At 41.9% G+C, this 15,919-nt stretch overlaps 1 protein-coding gene across 1 annotated transcript in view; it reads left to right on the forward strand.

The window, feature by feature from the left end:
• The first annotated feature begins 420 nt into the window (after positions 1 to 420).
• The window catches only part of LOC126101531 (poly [ADP-ribose] polymerase tankyrase-1-like), a 29,132-nt gene continuing 13,633 nt past the window's right edge, over positions 421 to 15,919 (forward strand). Inside the window, exons 1-2 of the mRNA XM_049912172.1 lie at positions 421 to 986; positions 10,595 to 10,720. Coding sequence (XP_049768129.1) covers positions 421 to 986; positions 10,595 to 10,720 — 692 coding nt within the window. The remainder of the gene's footprint in view (positions 987 to 10,594; positions 10,721 to 15,919) is intronic.

Consider the following 15,919-nt stretch of genomic DNA (forward strand, 5'->3'; position numbering starts at 1 on the left):
GTGGCGTCAAGATCAGTTCTGCTTTTTTGCAGTGGCTGTACATTGAGTGCTCTGTTTCAATGATCCCAGTTCGCTTTACGTGGATTGTATACTCGCTTGGGCTGTGTGTTAACGTCTGAGACACTAACTGCATCTGTTATTCAAAACTAATTGAGATAATGGCCAGAACTTCCACTCTGCAGTATGGTCTCTGCGTGTTTAGTTTGCAAGGCTAATATTTATATTTGGTTCTGCTCATGCGCGAATTTCGAAAGGCAGAGAGTTGGGAGGCCTATTCAAGACATGAAGGCCAAGTGTGCAGATGTCAAAACATTTACCCAATTTCGCTTGACACATCTGCCTGTGGCTCGTACAAGAATAGAGACTTCTGTGTGAGGAGAAATGGCTGCTGAGTGTCGCCATGTTCCAGAGTCATCCGCAATGGCACCCACCCAGGAGGTTATGGAGACCACAGCCGTGGACCTGGGCGCCCTTCTGGACGCAGGGGACGGCGCAGTCGTCACACTGGTGGCGGGCGGCACCCGTCTCGTGGCGCACAGGGCCGTGTTGGCCGATAGAAGTCCCGTGTTTGGCGCCATGTTTCGCCACGACACACTGGAAGCCAACTCCAGCGAGGTCGCAGTCCCGGACGTGGAGGGCCCGGTGCTGCGCCAGCTGGTCGCCTACCTCTACACCCTCCAGGCCCCTCAGCTGCCCAGCCTGGCCCCCCACCTGCTGGCAGCCGCTGATAAATACGGCGTGTCGGCCCTGAAGGCTCGGTGCGAGCAGCTCGTGGCCGCTCAGCTGTCCGTCGAGACTGCGGCGGCCGCAGCTGTTCTGGCGATCAGGCACTCCTGCACCAGCCTCAGGCAGGCCGCCGTTAACTTCATCAAGGCCAACGCCGTCCAGGTTATGACTACACAGGGCTGGGCTGACGCAGTGCGCACTCAGCCTGAAGACATCGTTACACTGGGTCAGCTGCTCGCGGATCCTCCAGCAGAAACCAGGTAAGCATGTAACGAATCACTTACCTGTGTTGCACATTTCCATATATTTTTGTGTTTGCGAGCTAATAATTATACTTAGTATACGAGTATTTTAGAGCATAGACACACCATACAGGAAAAAAAATCACAACACCAAAAACCAATTAAAATAGAGCAATGAAATTTTGGGAACACATTTGTCTATGTAACATACGTAACTGATTAAGAGGACAGGCTAATGTAAGAGTCAGATTTTCCATTGGAAATGCGACATGCTGGCTCATTAATAAGCAGTGTAACCGCCAAAATGTTGAATGCTCTGTCCAATCTTGAAGGTAACTAACGCTGACGATCGTTACAGTACGCATATAAAGCAAACCTGATTTTCATCCTTATAGTGGCGCTACTAGCGCCATTCTTATTGGACTGGCCTGAAATCTGAACTGACACGATCTTTCAGGTCAAGCTTTCGTTTATGCCACACTTCTTGGTGCTGTAATTTCCTGTCTATAAGGGTACATGTCTTAAAGTTTTCCTAAACTTCGTGTATCAGCTTCATTTAGTACTATAACTGAACTTCGTTTAATTACAGGTAAGCTAGCTAATTAAAATCAAAGAATAGATAAATAATTTGGTAGCTTTATAAACTGCTTTGACATTACCTGCAGTCATCAGTTCCATTACATTAATGTATGGATCAACCAGGCATTTAGATTCCGGTATCAATGCTCTAAATAAAAGGTACATTGTCTGTGGGCAGAGCAGGAACCATTGTAGTCATGAATACAACCATGTGTTGATCAAGGCACAAGAAGACACATTGATGTTTACAGTTTGCAGCCAGGTCATGGAAGTGTGCTGGCCTTTTTCTGTCTCCTGTACAGGGTCACTGTTAACCTGTTGATGCAAAAGAGTCTTCATTGTTGTTTGTCTCTGCTGATGCGGGCAAGGGGATAAATATAGATAGTGTCATGCTACATACACAGAAGATGAAGATGAGCAGCAAGTATGTCGCCCAATACTGGCTACTCCGTAGCAGGCTGTAGCATGGCTCAAGCAGGCAAGCAACTACGTTATCATTTCTGATGTTACGACACAGTAAGTTAGATGTAGTAAAGCAAATTGTCACAGTAACCACTACTCCCACATCACTACTACACATTTGCATGTTGCTTATTCCTCATTAGCTTCCTTGGTAGATGTATGTAATACAACCGTAGTTTCCATAACACAGTTCCCTTACTTTCCCCAGTCGAAGTACTTCAGTTAGGTATAAATTTTCGGCAGTATTCTAGGCCCTAAGAAGGGTGTGGTTCCCATTCAAAGCACGAAGAGACTACTCGAGTAAAGAAGTTTACATAAGCAGATGTGGTGGAGGGCTTACTCCCTCTATATTCCGGACCCTCCTCACGCTACAAGAAGCCAGTCCTAAGACCAAAACAGCAGCATCGTATCCCTTATTCACGTTTCCCTCATGTTTCTGTTTAGTTTTTCCCGAGGATACATGCAGTAGCTAAGTACACTCCCGTCTACTACACACACTGGGAGGAGGTGCTATTGTTCAAAATACTGTGTTGCTTCTTTGAGGAGTAGTCAACAGATCTCTGCTCGAATGTTCGCGTGTTGCTTGAACTTCTTAGTGTTACTAAATGTCACATAAAGAATTCTTCTGTGTTTCCTTCTACTGCGATCTTCCCTATGTCAGTCATCTGTTGTTCTACTGAACTGTATCCAAACAAATTCAGCACTGATGAAATGTTCAGATGCAGATATTATTTGTTACATACTGTCTCATATTACAAATACTCCGTACAAACCTAGGACCACGTAATTCTCAAATGGTATAAATATTTATACCATAGTTAATGAGCTGCTCAATAAACTGAAACTTTTGTATTTGATACAATGTCGCCTAAGCAGCCTGACTGGTTTACAAAACTCAATTGAATGAGAAATATTTCAGACTCAAACTCACCTGTTAAATACTTTAAAAAGTATGGTAACACTAACTTATTAGCTTTAACTCTAGTTCTGTCTGCGTTATTCAAAGTAAAGTTTTGAAATAGTCTTGATAACTGAAATAGGAGCAATGTTGTAATTACTAGCCAAAATCTTCTTTATTGCTTCAGGTGAAATGCACAACTGCATCTTATTTGTCCACTTGCTTATGATGACATCAATCTCCCACACAACTTCATAGTTATGAAACTAGCATGTCCCCAATGGGCTTCATGATGTGTAAACGGTGAATTAATTTCACATTGTTTTAGATCTGATAATAAGAAATAACGAACATTTACTCTTCTTCATTCATAGACTAATTATTATAGGTTTGTTTGTACCTCAAACTATGTGTGCCAAGAGCAGGTCATTAATGCTTATTTTCCCCTGGGCTGCAGTAGGCTGGGTGACTAAGTGTGGAAGTATGGCCACAAAACTAACAGTCTATACTGATAGGCATAGTCCACTGAGTGGCGTAGCTACAATTGCGCAAATGTGCAGAAAATCGTGAAGTCGTAAGGTTTGCAAAGTGTTAGTTTAAAGACACTCTGGTGTGTGTACATAATATGGTACAACATTATTTGTGTATACGCCGACTGCATGAGTGGCCTCAAGTATCATTTTGAAACAGGAATCCCCCATTTTTATTGCATATACCGAATCTATGCCAAAAAAATATGTATAGTTATGGTCATTCCACGTCAAATCAACAAATGAAACCATCGTTTTCAACCTTACTCTCTTGGATTTAAATGAAATTACGTATGCCTATACTTCACATTAATAGTACCACAAATTAATTTTTTCACATTTTTCTGATAAAAATTTACCGCGTAATGAACTTTCAAAAATTGATAAAAATGACAAATTTTTGACACAGAACAATGTTGATTTCTTTATAACATGTGTTCTAATTAAGCTAGAACAATAACATGTACTTCATTCGAAAGCTCTTTTAAAGAGCTTCTATATGATTCTAAACATCATTAGTTTAATATATATAGTACTCTTTATATATATATATATATATATATATATATATATATATATATATATATATATATATATATATTCCTCTTTATTAAAACAACATTGTTAAATTTATCGAAATTTGAAAAACTATATTTTTAAAATTCTCAAAAAATAAATGTGAAATATACACTTTATGTCTACATATTCTGAATGTTTCAACTTGGGATGAGTATTGGCTCACTATCAAAAGCAATTTTATGTGTACCACGATTCTCCTAAATCACAGTCAGATTGGTGAATTTCTATTATTTTGCTACACATGAAAATATTAGTGATAGATTTTGTTACATGGTCCACAAATTGTACTTTTGAAACGAATAACCGCTCATTAAACTTGAATGCTAACTATTTATTAATAGGTGTAAAACCACGAAAAAAAGAGAAAAAGGAAGCTCTCTCATTTTAAAGATTATATATATAAAATGATTCTTTGGTGTTACTATCTGCAATCTATTCAGTATTTTATCTCTGGATAATATTATCAGCAATTTTCACCTTTTGTTGAAAGTGACCCACACATTCTTTAGTTGTGAGGCAGCTGTAGTGAAATTATGTGATTAACTCTAAAATGTGTTTTGAATCTAGCTTAAAGGTACTTTTGTACAAACCTCAAAATAGTCTGTAAGTTTGTATGCCTACAACCAGTTAATGTTTGCATACTATTACCATAATGGAATTTTTTTACAGGAAGTGAAAGAATAGAGAAGTAATATTGTGTAGTATTGAATATAGAAAGCTGGGGCATTCAACTTCAAAAACAATTTTTTTAAATTAGTTTGTTCCCTTGAGAAATATAAAATACCTAGAGTTTCAGCTTTGTGCTGTAATCCATTTAATGAAAAGGGCCACAATAACAACAAGAAAAACTTACGGCCTGTTTCACAATGGATGATAGCAAGAAAACCTTTCTTCTTAACTTTAAATAAAAAAGTGTGAGACAACTGCCGTAAAAAAATTGCATGAGTAGAAATTTGTGATACGTCTAGCACATAAAATGATGATGATCTACGGTATTCTGTTGTGAAACAAGGAAGTGAAAAGGTTTTATGTGATAGTGACATAGAAGACATTGCAGCAAGTGAGGCCTTAGAAAGATTGATTGCTTCTTTACAGTCCATTGGTGAATCACTAATTAAGAAGAAACGACTGTATGAAGCAAAAACTAATTAACTTCAACAATTCAAACAAAGGTATTATTGCTTCCTTCCAAAAAAGGAGGAACATGATAATGCAGAATCTGAGATAATCAGTCAGCTAAAAGATAAATTTCGTACATGTACATCTAGAAGTAAACAGATGGAAATTCTAAGCATTTTACCTAAAAGCTGTAGTGTTAAGAATCTTCAAGATGAATTTAACGTAAGAAATTACATGGCTCGAAGAGTAAAAGATTTGGTGAAGGCCAAGGGAATTTTGTCTTCACCAAACCCAAAACCTGGCAAGACTCTTGATCAAATAACTACTGATTTTGTTACAAACTTTTATTGTTCAGATGAGATAAGCAGGGCAATGCCTGGAAAAAAGATTTTGTGCTTGTGAGAGATAACGGAGAAAAACAGCAAGTACAAATACGGCTAGTTTTAAGTAATTTGAAAGAAATTTACGCGAGCTTTACAGACAACCATCCAGAGCTCCACATTGGATAGTTTGCAGACCTACGTCCCAAAAATTGTGTTTTAGCTGGAAGTAGTGGTACACATAGTGTCTGTGTGTGTGTGTGTGTGTGTGTGTGTGTGTGTGTGTGTGTGTGTGTGTGAGTGTACTACCAATCATGCTAACTGGATGTAACATCCCTCAGCTGACAAAGGATGAAGATAATCCAATAAAAACTTACATAGACTGCATTGCAAGAATTGTATGTGATCTGTCATTACCTGCTTGTCATTTTGGTGAATGTGAATTATGCCCTGGCCCAGAAACATTTAAGACATATTTACAAGATTTGTTGAATACTAATGATATTGATAATATAACTTATGAGCAATGGGTTTCCGTTGATCACACATGTCTAGAAACAATCATAAAATAATCTGACAACTTTATTCATTGTTTTTTTGGTAAAGTAAAATCGCTTACACGACATTCATTTGCAGCTAGTCAACAATGAACCTTCCAAAAGAAACTGAGAAATGAACTTAAAGAAGGCGAGGTAGTAGCAATCTGTGTCTTTACTGAGAATTACTCCTTTGTCATCCAGGACGAAGTTCAAGGCTATCACTGGACAAACATGCAAGCAACGATTCATCCCATTGTTGCTTATTACAAGAATGGGAACAAACTCGAGCTCACAAGTCTTGTAATGATATCAAAATGCCTAACACATGACAATGTTGCTGTGCATTTGTTCCAATCATACTTGGACTTCCTGACTGTTAAATTCAGTAGAAAACCAAGAAAAATATATTTCTCCAATGGAGCAGAAGCTCACTATAAAAATAGGCCATCATTTCCAGACTGAAGCTGAATGGCATTTTTCAGCCACCTCGCGTGGGAAGGGAGCTAGTGATGGTGTTGATGGAACATTTAAACGACGTAAAGCTCGAGCAAGTCTGCAACGGCCATACAGTGATCAAATAATGACACCAAAACAACCTTGTATTTTTGCCAAGGATAACATAGAAGGAATGAACTTCAAGTATGCTACTAAAGATCACAAAAATGAAGAAATGAAAGTTATGGAGAGATTTGAGAAATGCTGCAAAATTGTAGGGACACAAAAACTTCACACTTTAATTCCTTTTAGCAAGGACAAAATAATAACAAAAGTGTATTCAAACTCTGATGATAGTAAAATTGAAATGGTGACCGTTTCTGACAGTGATACAATACCGTTCCAAGAGATAACAGGATCTTTTGCTTGTGCTTATAATGGACACTGGTGGTTAACCTGTGTACGTGAAAAAATCAGGAGAAGGATGAAATCACAGTTTCTTACATCCACATGGACCGTCACCATCTTTTACATTCCCGAGTCATTCATTCCATAAACAGTAGGGAAGCAGTGGCAATCGTGAACCCTCAAACTGCTACAGGGCCAACGTATAAGTTATCCAGTGCAGAAATGTTGATGTGCAACAGACTGATTAGTTCGAAGTATGAAGAAGTGCACCAATAGGGTGCCTATTTGTAAATAATAGTAATTACTAACTGAATTTAGGTGTGATTTCAGGTATTCATCTTTCTGTGTTTTACTTATTTATTTATGTTTTAAGTTTGCATTTTGTATTTATTAATTACAGAAGCATAAAACATGTGTTCTTTTGCAATTATAAGTTATTTTTAATTTCCAAATATTACAACAACATACAGCTGGTGAGAAGTCGGCCTAATATCTAAAATAAATTAGTTTTTTACGAATTTTTAAATCACCACCGTTAATCTAAAATTGCTTTTGATAGTGATCCCATGTTCATCCGAAGTTGAAACTTTTAGAATCACTGTAAAGTGCGGTATGCACTGCACACTGCGACTGTGGGGGCATCAATGTAAAGTGCATCTTTCACATATATATTTTTTTGCGAATTTTAAAAATATAGATTTTCAAAATTCAGTAAATTCAACAATGATTTTTAACAAATTGTGTATATACACTCCTGTTAATGGAAAAAAGAACACATTGACACAGGTGTGTCAGACCCACCATACTTGCCCCGGACACTGCGAGAGGGCTGTACAAGCAATGATCACACGCACGGCACAGCGGACACACCAGGAACCGCGGTGTTGGCCGTCGAATGGCGCTAGCTGCGCAGCATTTGTGCACCGCCGCCTTCAGTGTCAGCCAGTTTGCCGTGGCATACGGAGCTCCATCGCAGTCTTTAACACTGGTAGCATGCCGCGACAGCGTGGACGTGAACCGTATGTGCAGTTGACGGACTTTGAGCGAGGGCGTATAGTGGGCATGCGGGAGGCCGGGTGGACGTACCGCCGAATTGCTCAACACGTGGGGCGTGAGGTCTCCACAGTACATCGATGTTGTCGCCATTGGTCGGCGGAAGGTGCACGTGCCCGTCGACCTGGGACCGGACCGCAGCGACGCACGGATGCACGCCAAGACCGTAGGATCCTACGCAGTGCCGTAGGGGACCGCACCGCCACTTCCCAGCAAATTAGGGACACTGTTGCTCCTGGGGTATCGGCGAGGACCATTCGCAACCGTCTCCATGAAGCTGGGCTACGGTCCCGCACACCGTTAGGCCGTCTTCCGCTCACGCCCCAACATCGTGCAGCCCGCCTCCAGTGGTGTCGCGACAGGCGTGAATGGAGGGACGAATGGAGACGTGTCGTCTTCAGCGATGAGAGTCGCTTCTGCCTTGGTGCCAATGATGGTCGTATGCGTGTTTGGCGCCGTGCAGGTGAGCGCCACAATCAGGACTGCATACGACCGAGGCACACAGGGCCAACACCCGGCATCATGGTGTGGAGAGCGATCTCCTACACTGGCCGTACACCACTGGTGATCGTCGAGGGGACACTGAATAGTGCACGGTACATCCAAACCGTCATCGAACCCATCGTTCTACCATTCCTAGACCGGCAAGGGAACTTGCTGTTCCAACAGGACAATGCACGTTCGCATGTATCCCGTGCCACCCAACGTGCTCTAGAATGTGTAAGTCAACTACCCTGGCCAGCAAGATCTCCGGATCTGTCCCCCATTGAGCATGTTTGGGACTGGATGAAGCGTCGTCTCACGCGGTCTGCACGTCCAGCACGAACGCTGGTCCAACTGAGGCGCCAGGTGGAAATGGCATGGCAAGCCGTTCCACAGGACTACATCCAGCATCTCTACGATCGTCTCCATGGGAGAAAGCAGCCTGCATTGCTGCGAAAGGTGGATATACACTGTACTAGTGCCGACATTGTGCATGCTCTGTTGCCTGTGTCTATGTGCCTGTGGTTCTGTCAGTGTGATCATGTGATGTATCTGACCCCAGGAATGTGTCAATAAAGTTTCCCCTTCCTGGGACAATGAATTCACGGTGTTCTTATTTCAATTTCCAGGAGTGTATATTAAACTGATGATGTTTGGTATCATATAAAAGCTGTTTAAAAGAGCTTTCCAATGAAGTAAATTTTATTTTTCTAGCTTAATTAGAACACGAGCTATAAAGAAAACAACATTGTTCTGCGAGTAAAAAATTTGTCATCTTTTCAATTTTTAAAGGTCCATTACTCGGTAACGTTTCGTCAGAAAAATAAGAAAAAATCAATTTGCGTCATGATTTATGAGTAATATATGCATACTTAATTTCAAAAAAATCTGAGAGGGTCAGGTTGTAGCACTTGATTTGACATGGAATTGCCCATTAATCAAACCATTGATTTCCATACATGGTAATTGGCGCTGTAATAGTTGAATTCGAAGAGTTCCAGTCTGTGCTATTAAGAACCGACATATTTCATTCTAGATTTCATAGAAGACGTAAATGTAAATTTTTGTGTCTTAAAGGTCAATATTCATGTTCGAAATTTAGAGCTGCAAATTTGACTGTACACAGCAGTGTGGTTAGCCGTTTCTGTGTCTGGCTGTAAACTATGTGTAGCATGATCGTGGGACAATGACGAGGATGTAATAGCTTTGTGTTCCCATCAGGATGCTTCATTTCAGTGAGTCTCCTGGCCTCTCACCACTGGGGTGCTCGATTTTGGTGAGCATTTGTGGCATGAGCACCTGCCACTATCTCGTCATGGACATTATACCTTATTACAGTGGTTGTGGTTTGCATTCTGCTGGTTGCCATGTAGTGGTCAGTGCGAGATTTACAGCAGTTGGGTGGGAACACAAACCGAAATGGCCCATCTTAATAGCGGGATTCCTGGGTGGCGACCGAAATCAAACTTTCCGATGGTTTGGTGAGTCACCACAGTCAACCCCCACAGGAAATTTAAATTATATAGCTTTTACCATACAGGTAGATTATTTGTCAGATACGTCAATGTCTAACCGTAACATTTGTTTTGTACAACACATTTGCAACGATGTTGTAACGAGTGAACATTAATATCAATCGTTACAAAACCAAACATAGAATCAAATACATCGATCTTGAGTGAAAAAGCAGGCGCACTTGATATTTCTTGATTACACGAATGGGAGACAATGGTTTGGTAAATTCTGTTCACTTTGTTTACCTCAGTTGCCTTCATCACTCTGTTCGGAGGGTGCTTGTCGCCTCACTATCATGTGGGCCTCCTACAGCCTGGTCCGTAACACACGAGCTACCAGAAACATTTGATTAAAACAATACGACGATAAGTACATTCAAGGGTTATTGCTGTTGCAATTTCCATGTGATTCTTGTTGTGTATTCTATTTTCGTATACTCTAGCAAAACTGAAGTCTTTGTATCTATGTACTCTCTTTTGCTGTTTGTTACGCTAAGCTACAGGTCTGAGGAACTCAGGAAATGCAGTGTGTAAACTGGTTAGATCGGGGGTAAGGTAATCATCGTAGCAGACCTACTATTGACATTGGCAGTGTGTGTTCTGTTGTTTGTGTGAAGACGATCCCCCGGCAGCGATGCATGTAGTAACCTGCCCTCTGGCCTCCAAGTGCACAGAGTTCACCATACCCTGCCTGTCTCTCTTTGCAGCGCGCCGGCCTCTGCAGACGGCAGTGGGCCGCAGGGAGACCGCGGCCACACCCCTGCCACTGCTGCGCCGCCCACGGCCAGCCGCACCGCTCCTCCGCCAGATGACTCTGCCGTCTCTCGCCTGCGGTGAGTTCCGCCACTACACACTACACACTGCGACTGTGGGGGCATCAACCAAGGGTTGGGTGCAAGGAAATTGAATAACGCTGTAGTGCATATTTGGTAGCACAGAGGCTATAGTTATCGAGAGAATTTATTCCTTTTATAAATTCTGGTGGCGAGCAGGCTTGGATGAAAGGGATTCCTTACATCCCCCTCTGGGTTCACAGAATGAGTTGTATTTAGTTTAGGACTCAAGATATCATTCACTGCAGTTATAAGGGAAAGATGTAATAAAACAAAATCCTTTTCCATAGGTACTGAATATACTGATGCATTGGATGCAATTTCTTCTATCGGTGATGGCTCTCTGATAATGAATCGTTTAGCAAATAGGTGAGACAGAAGCTGCTGATGCACTGAAACTACTATACACTTCCATTTTATGCCAATAAATAATTTAGAATGCAATTCTTTGGTGATACTGAAACAGAAATGTTGAAGGAATCGCAAGCAGGAAAAAGCAAACAAAAATAAAATGCAGCAGAATAAGGATATGGAGTGTTTAGATTTTGTATATGTAGGTTTAAGTCACTTTTCGGAGACTACTCCCTGCTGGTCTTGGAATGCGTCTCTTGCTCTCCTCAACAAACGACCACGCCTGGCTCAAACTTCCATTCTCTCTTCTATTGTGTTGGTGAATAATTTCGTAGCCTTTTTCCATATGTTAATTAAACACAACATAACACAGGCTTTTGTCATCACTAACCTGTTCTCCTTCAGTATGTACGACAGTCTGCCAACACTGGAGCAACTTTTCGATTTCGTGGATATGACTCTAAGAACTCGTTGAGCCAAATTCCGAGCGCATGTTCATCCAGCAAACAAGTTCCTTCACGATTTTTCCATAGAGAGCGCAGAAGGTGAAAATCTGGGTGCACGAGATCAGGTGCGTACGACAGTCTAGAAAAATGCGGGAGGGCATTATCGTGTAGTAGTATCACTTTACACAATCGTGCTGGCCGTTGCTCTCGTATTGCGTCTGCAAGACGTCTCAGTTGCTGACAATATATGTCAACAGTGGCGGTTACACCTCGGACAAGCACTCCCAGTACACCACACCGGTAATGATACAGGATAGGAATGGTCGGTGTTGTTCGCGAGCCAATGGATGAAGGGCAATAGAATAGCATAGATGGCTAGCCACTGCGTTTTATGTTTTTGCCTTGGAACATGAAACAGAATCGTCTTGCGTCCACCTTCAAATTCCGCTACTATCAATTTCCTCAATAGTGTTCCGCAAAAAGAACGGACCATGTATTCCAACTTGAGTTCAGGACACAAGTATGGAATACATTTTGTTTAGATTTATTAATGGTTTTTAAGGGCGAACTATACAACCACCCTCAGACGACAAGGAACAACATTAACCTGTTACATCTTATTAAACTGGATTTAACTCAATGATCGAATATAGGAAAAGAGAATTTCTTATCTTATAGTACACTAAATATAACATATTTAGTGCACTATAAAATAAGAAATTCTCTTTTCCTATATTCTTATGTGACCTCCTGTTACAAAACTGTAGAGGAACTATACATTTCTGTGCCTTCTGTTGGTAGAAGCATTTTAATGTTCGTAGACAGAGAACCTCAGATACCGTAAAAGTTTCTCAAATTCTTGATACCTTTCGTGGCACCTGAGGAAAATGTGATAACCACCTTCTTCACTTCCACATTCACATGAAGAAGATTTGACCATGTTCAGGTAGTAGAGATTCGGCGGAAAGTCCCATGATTGAAACAGAGTCGTGCCAATGTTACTATAAAGTGAGGTGACGACGATCATGGGATAGCGACATGCACATAAACAGATGGCGGTAGTACCACGAGTGTTGGGACAAGGGGCCACAGGTCACTCTGCATTGTTCCCAGATGTATCCAAGATAGCGGCGAGGACGTCATCCAAGATGGCGTCGTGTGCACTTTGCAACAGCGCATGACGTCATCCTAGATTGCGGGAAGTTTAAATTTTCGTGGAGAAGTGCCACGCCCCCCCCCCCTCCCCACATGAGGGAGCAACATCCCTTCCATACTTGATGCTTCAGAAATTCCTATCGAAATACCTGTTCAGCTACACGCCTATGGTGACGCTCCAAGCTGTGCCACGCGCAAATGCGATCGACGCCGTCGCAGTACCCAAACCAGCGCGTGCCGTCGCTCTGACACGGCTGTAGTCTCCGTTATACCGGCGTCACTGAACTCCAGGGTGCAGTCCCCATACTCGAGACACCTCAGGCCAGAATTGTCTTTACCACTGATGATTGAATAACACAGGCCGCTCTCCGCTCTAGCGATTGTAACGGACCATGCGTGACGTGTTCAGCCGTGCGTACCTGCCGCAGTATGGCTCACGCCGCGTCTCCCAGCGAAACGTCTGTGTGTCGCCGTCTAACAGTGTCACATGGCTTTCTATATATAAAAAAAAAGTCCAGCTCTGCCTCTCGGCAACTGTATAGTGTCCCAGAAATTGTTGATTCTCGCTTTCTAGATGTCTCAGCTTGTATGCACGAAAATTGCTGCTCTCACAGAGCTTGTTTACAAAAATAATATCAAATGCACTCATGCCAGTGCTCCTAACATGTTACCCTTCCAGATTTCAATATACCCAAATGACCCCTCCGTTATGAAAAGACTCCTTTATCCCAGTGCAAAAGATGTCAATCGATCGAGCATTCGGATTGGCTCTTACCGAATTTACTCGCCGAATTACTGATGCCGCTCGTAGCGAAACACCATCCACCTATTGTTTTTAGGGGCTTTCTGTGGTTATTTTGCACAGATTACTAAACTGCATTGACAATTAAACCCACGAAGTTGTCTACAGATTATCAAGGACATACGAGACTCACAAGAATATTGCAAGCCAGGAAGATATTTGCCACTATAACTACAATTTCCTCTCCCCCCCGCCCCCCCCCCCCCCCCCCCCCATGAACCATGGACCTTGCTGTTGGTGCGGAGGCTTGCGTGCCTCAGCAATACAGGTGGCCGTACCGTAGGTGCAACCACAACGGATGGGCATCTGTTGAGAGACCAGACAAACGTGTGGTTCCTGAAGAGGGGCAACAGCCTTTTCAGTAGTTGCAGGGGCCACAGTCTGGATGATTGACTTATCTGGCCTTGTAATACTAACCAAAACGGCCTTTCTGTGCTGGTACTGTGAACAGCTCAAAGCAAGGGGAAACTACAGCCGTAATTTTTCCCGACGGCATGCAGCTTTACTGTATGCTTAAATGATGAATGTAAGGATGTAGAGGTGTACCTCACTAGGGTTAAGATAGATACTGCCTACAGGAAAATTAAAGAGACCTTTGGAGAAAAGAGAACCACTTGTATGAACATCAAGAGCTCAGATGGAAACCCAGTTCTAAGCAAAGAAGGGAAAGCAGAAAGGTGGAAGGAGTATATAGAGTGTCTATACAAGGGCGATGTACTTGAGGACAATATTATGGAAATGGAAGAGGATGTAGATGAAGATGAAATGGGAGATACGATACTGCGTGAAGAGTTTGACAGAGCACTGAAAGACCTGAGTCGAGCAAGGCCCCGGGAGTAGACAACATTCCATTAGAGCTACTGATGGCCTTGCGAGAGCCAGTCCTGACAAAACTCTACTATCTGGTGAGCAAGATCTATGAGCCAGGCGAAATACCTTCAGACTTCAAGAAGAATGTAATAATTCCAATCGCAAAGAAGACAGATGTTAAAATTACCGATCTATCAGTTTAATAAGTCACAGGTGCAAAATACTAACGCGAATTCTTTACAGACGAATGGAAAAACTGGTAAAAGCTGACTTCGGGGAAGATCAGTTTGGTTTCCGTAGAAATGTTGGAAGATGTGAGACAATACTGACCTTACACCTTATCTTAGAAGAAAGATTAAGGAAAGGCAAACCTACGTTGCTAGCGTTTGTTGACTTAGAGAAAGCTTTTGACAAAGTTTACTGCAATACTCTATTTCAAATTCTAAAGGTGGCAGGGATAAAATAAAGGGAGCGAAATTCTAGTTACAATTTGTAAAGAAACCAGATGGCAGTTATAAAAGTCGAGGGGCATGAAAGGGAAGCAGTGGTTGGGAAGGGTGTGAGACAGGATTGTAGCCTCTCCCCAATGTTATTCAATCTGTATATTGAGCAAGCAGTAAAGGAAACAAAAGAAAAATTCGGAGTAGGTATTAAAATCCATGGAGAAGAAAGAAATACTTTGAAGTTCGCCAATGACATTGTAATTCTGTCAGAGGCAGCAAAGGACTTGGAAGAGCAGTTGAACGGAATGGACAGTGTCTTGAAAGGAGGATATAAAATGAACATCAACAAAAGCAAAACGAGGATAATGGAATGTAGTCAAATTAAGTCGGCTGATGCTGAGGGAATTAGATTAGGAAATGAGACACTTAAAGTAGTAAAGGAGTTTTGCTATTTGGGGAGCAAAATAACTGATGATGGTCGAAGTAGCGAGAATATAAAATGTAGACTGGCAATGGCAAGGAAAGCGTTTCTGAAGAAGAGTAATTTGTTAACATCGAGTATCGATTTAAGTGTCAGGAAGTTGATTCTGAATGTATTTGTATGGAGTGTAGCCATGTTGTTGTTGTTGTTGTTGTGTCTTCAGTCCTGAAAATGGTTTGATGCAGCTCTCCATGCTACTCTACCCTGTGCAAGCTTCTCTTGTATGGAAGTGAAGCATGGACGATAAATAGTTTGGACAAGAAGAGAATAGAAGCCTCCGAAATGTGGCGCTGCAGAAGAAAGCTGAAGATTAGATGGGTAGATCACGTAACTAATGAGGAGGTACTGAACAGATTAGGGGAGGAGTTTGTGGCACAACTTGACAAGAAGAAGGGACCGGTTGGTAGGGCATGTTCTGAGGCATCAAGGGATCACAAATTTAGCATTGGAGGGCAGCGTGGAGGGTAAAAATCGTAGAGGGAGACAATGAGATGAATACACTAAGCAAATTCAGAAGGATGTAGGTTGCAGTAGGTACTGGGAGATGAAGAAGCTTGCACAGGATAGATTAGCATGGAGAGCTGCATCAAACCAGTCTCCGGACTGAAGACCACAGCAACAACAACAACTACAATTAAATATTGCGATTGCTGTTACAGTCTGACACTGTCAATGTAGTGGCAATGTCTCCTATTGACGACTGTCCTGCAA

The sequence above is a fragment of the Schistocerca cancellata genome, chromosome 9 (assembly GCF_023864275.1).
Source record: "Schistocerca cancellata isolate TAMUIC-IGC-003103 chromosome 9, iqSchCanc2.1, whole genome shotgun sequence".
NCBI classification, from domain to species: Eukaryota; Metazoa; Arthropoda; class Insecta; order Orthoptera; family Acrididae; genus Schistocerca; species Schistocerca cancellata.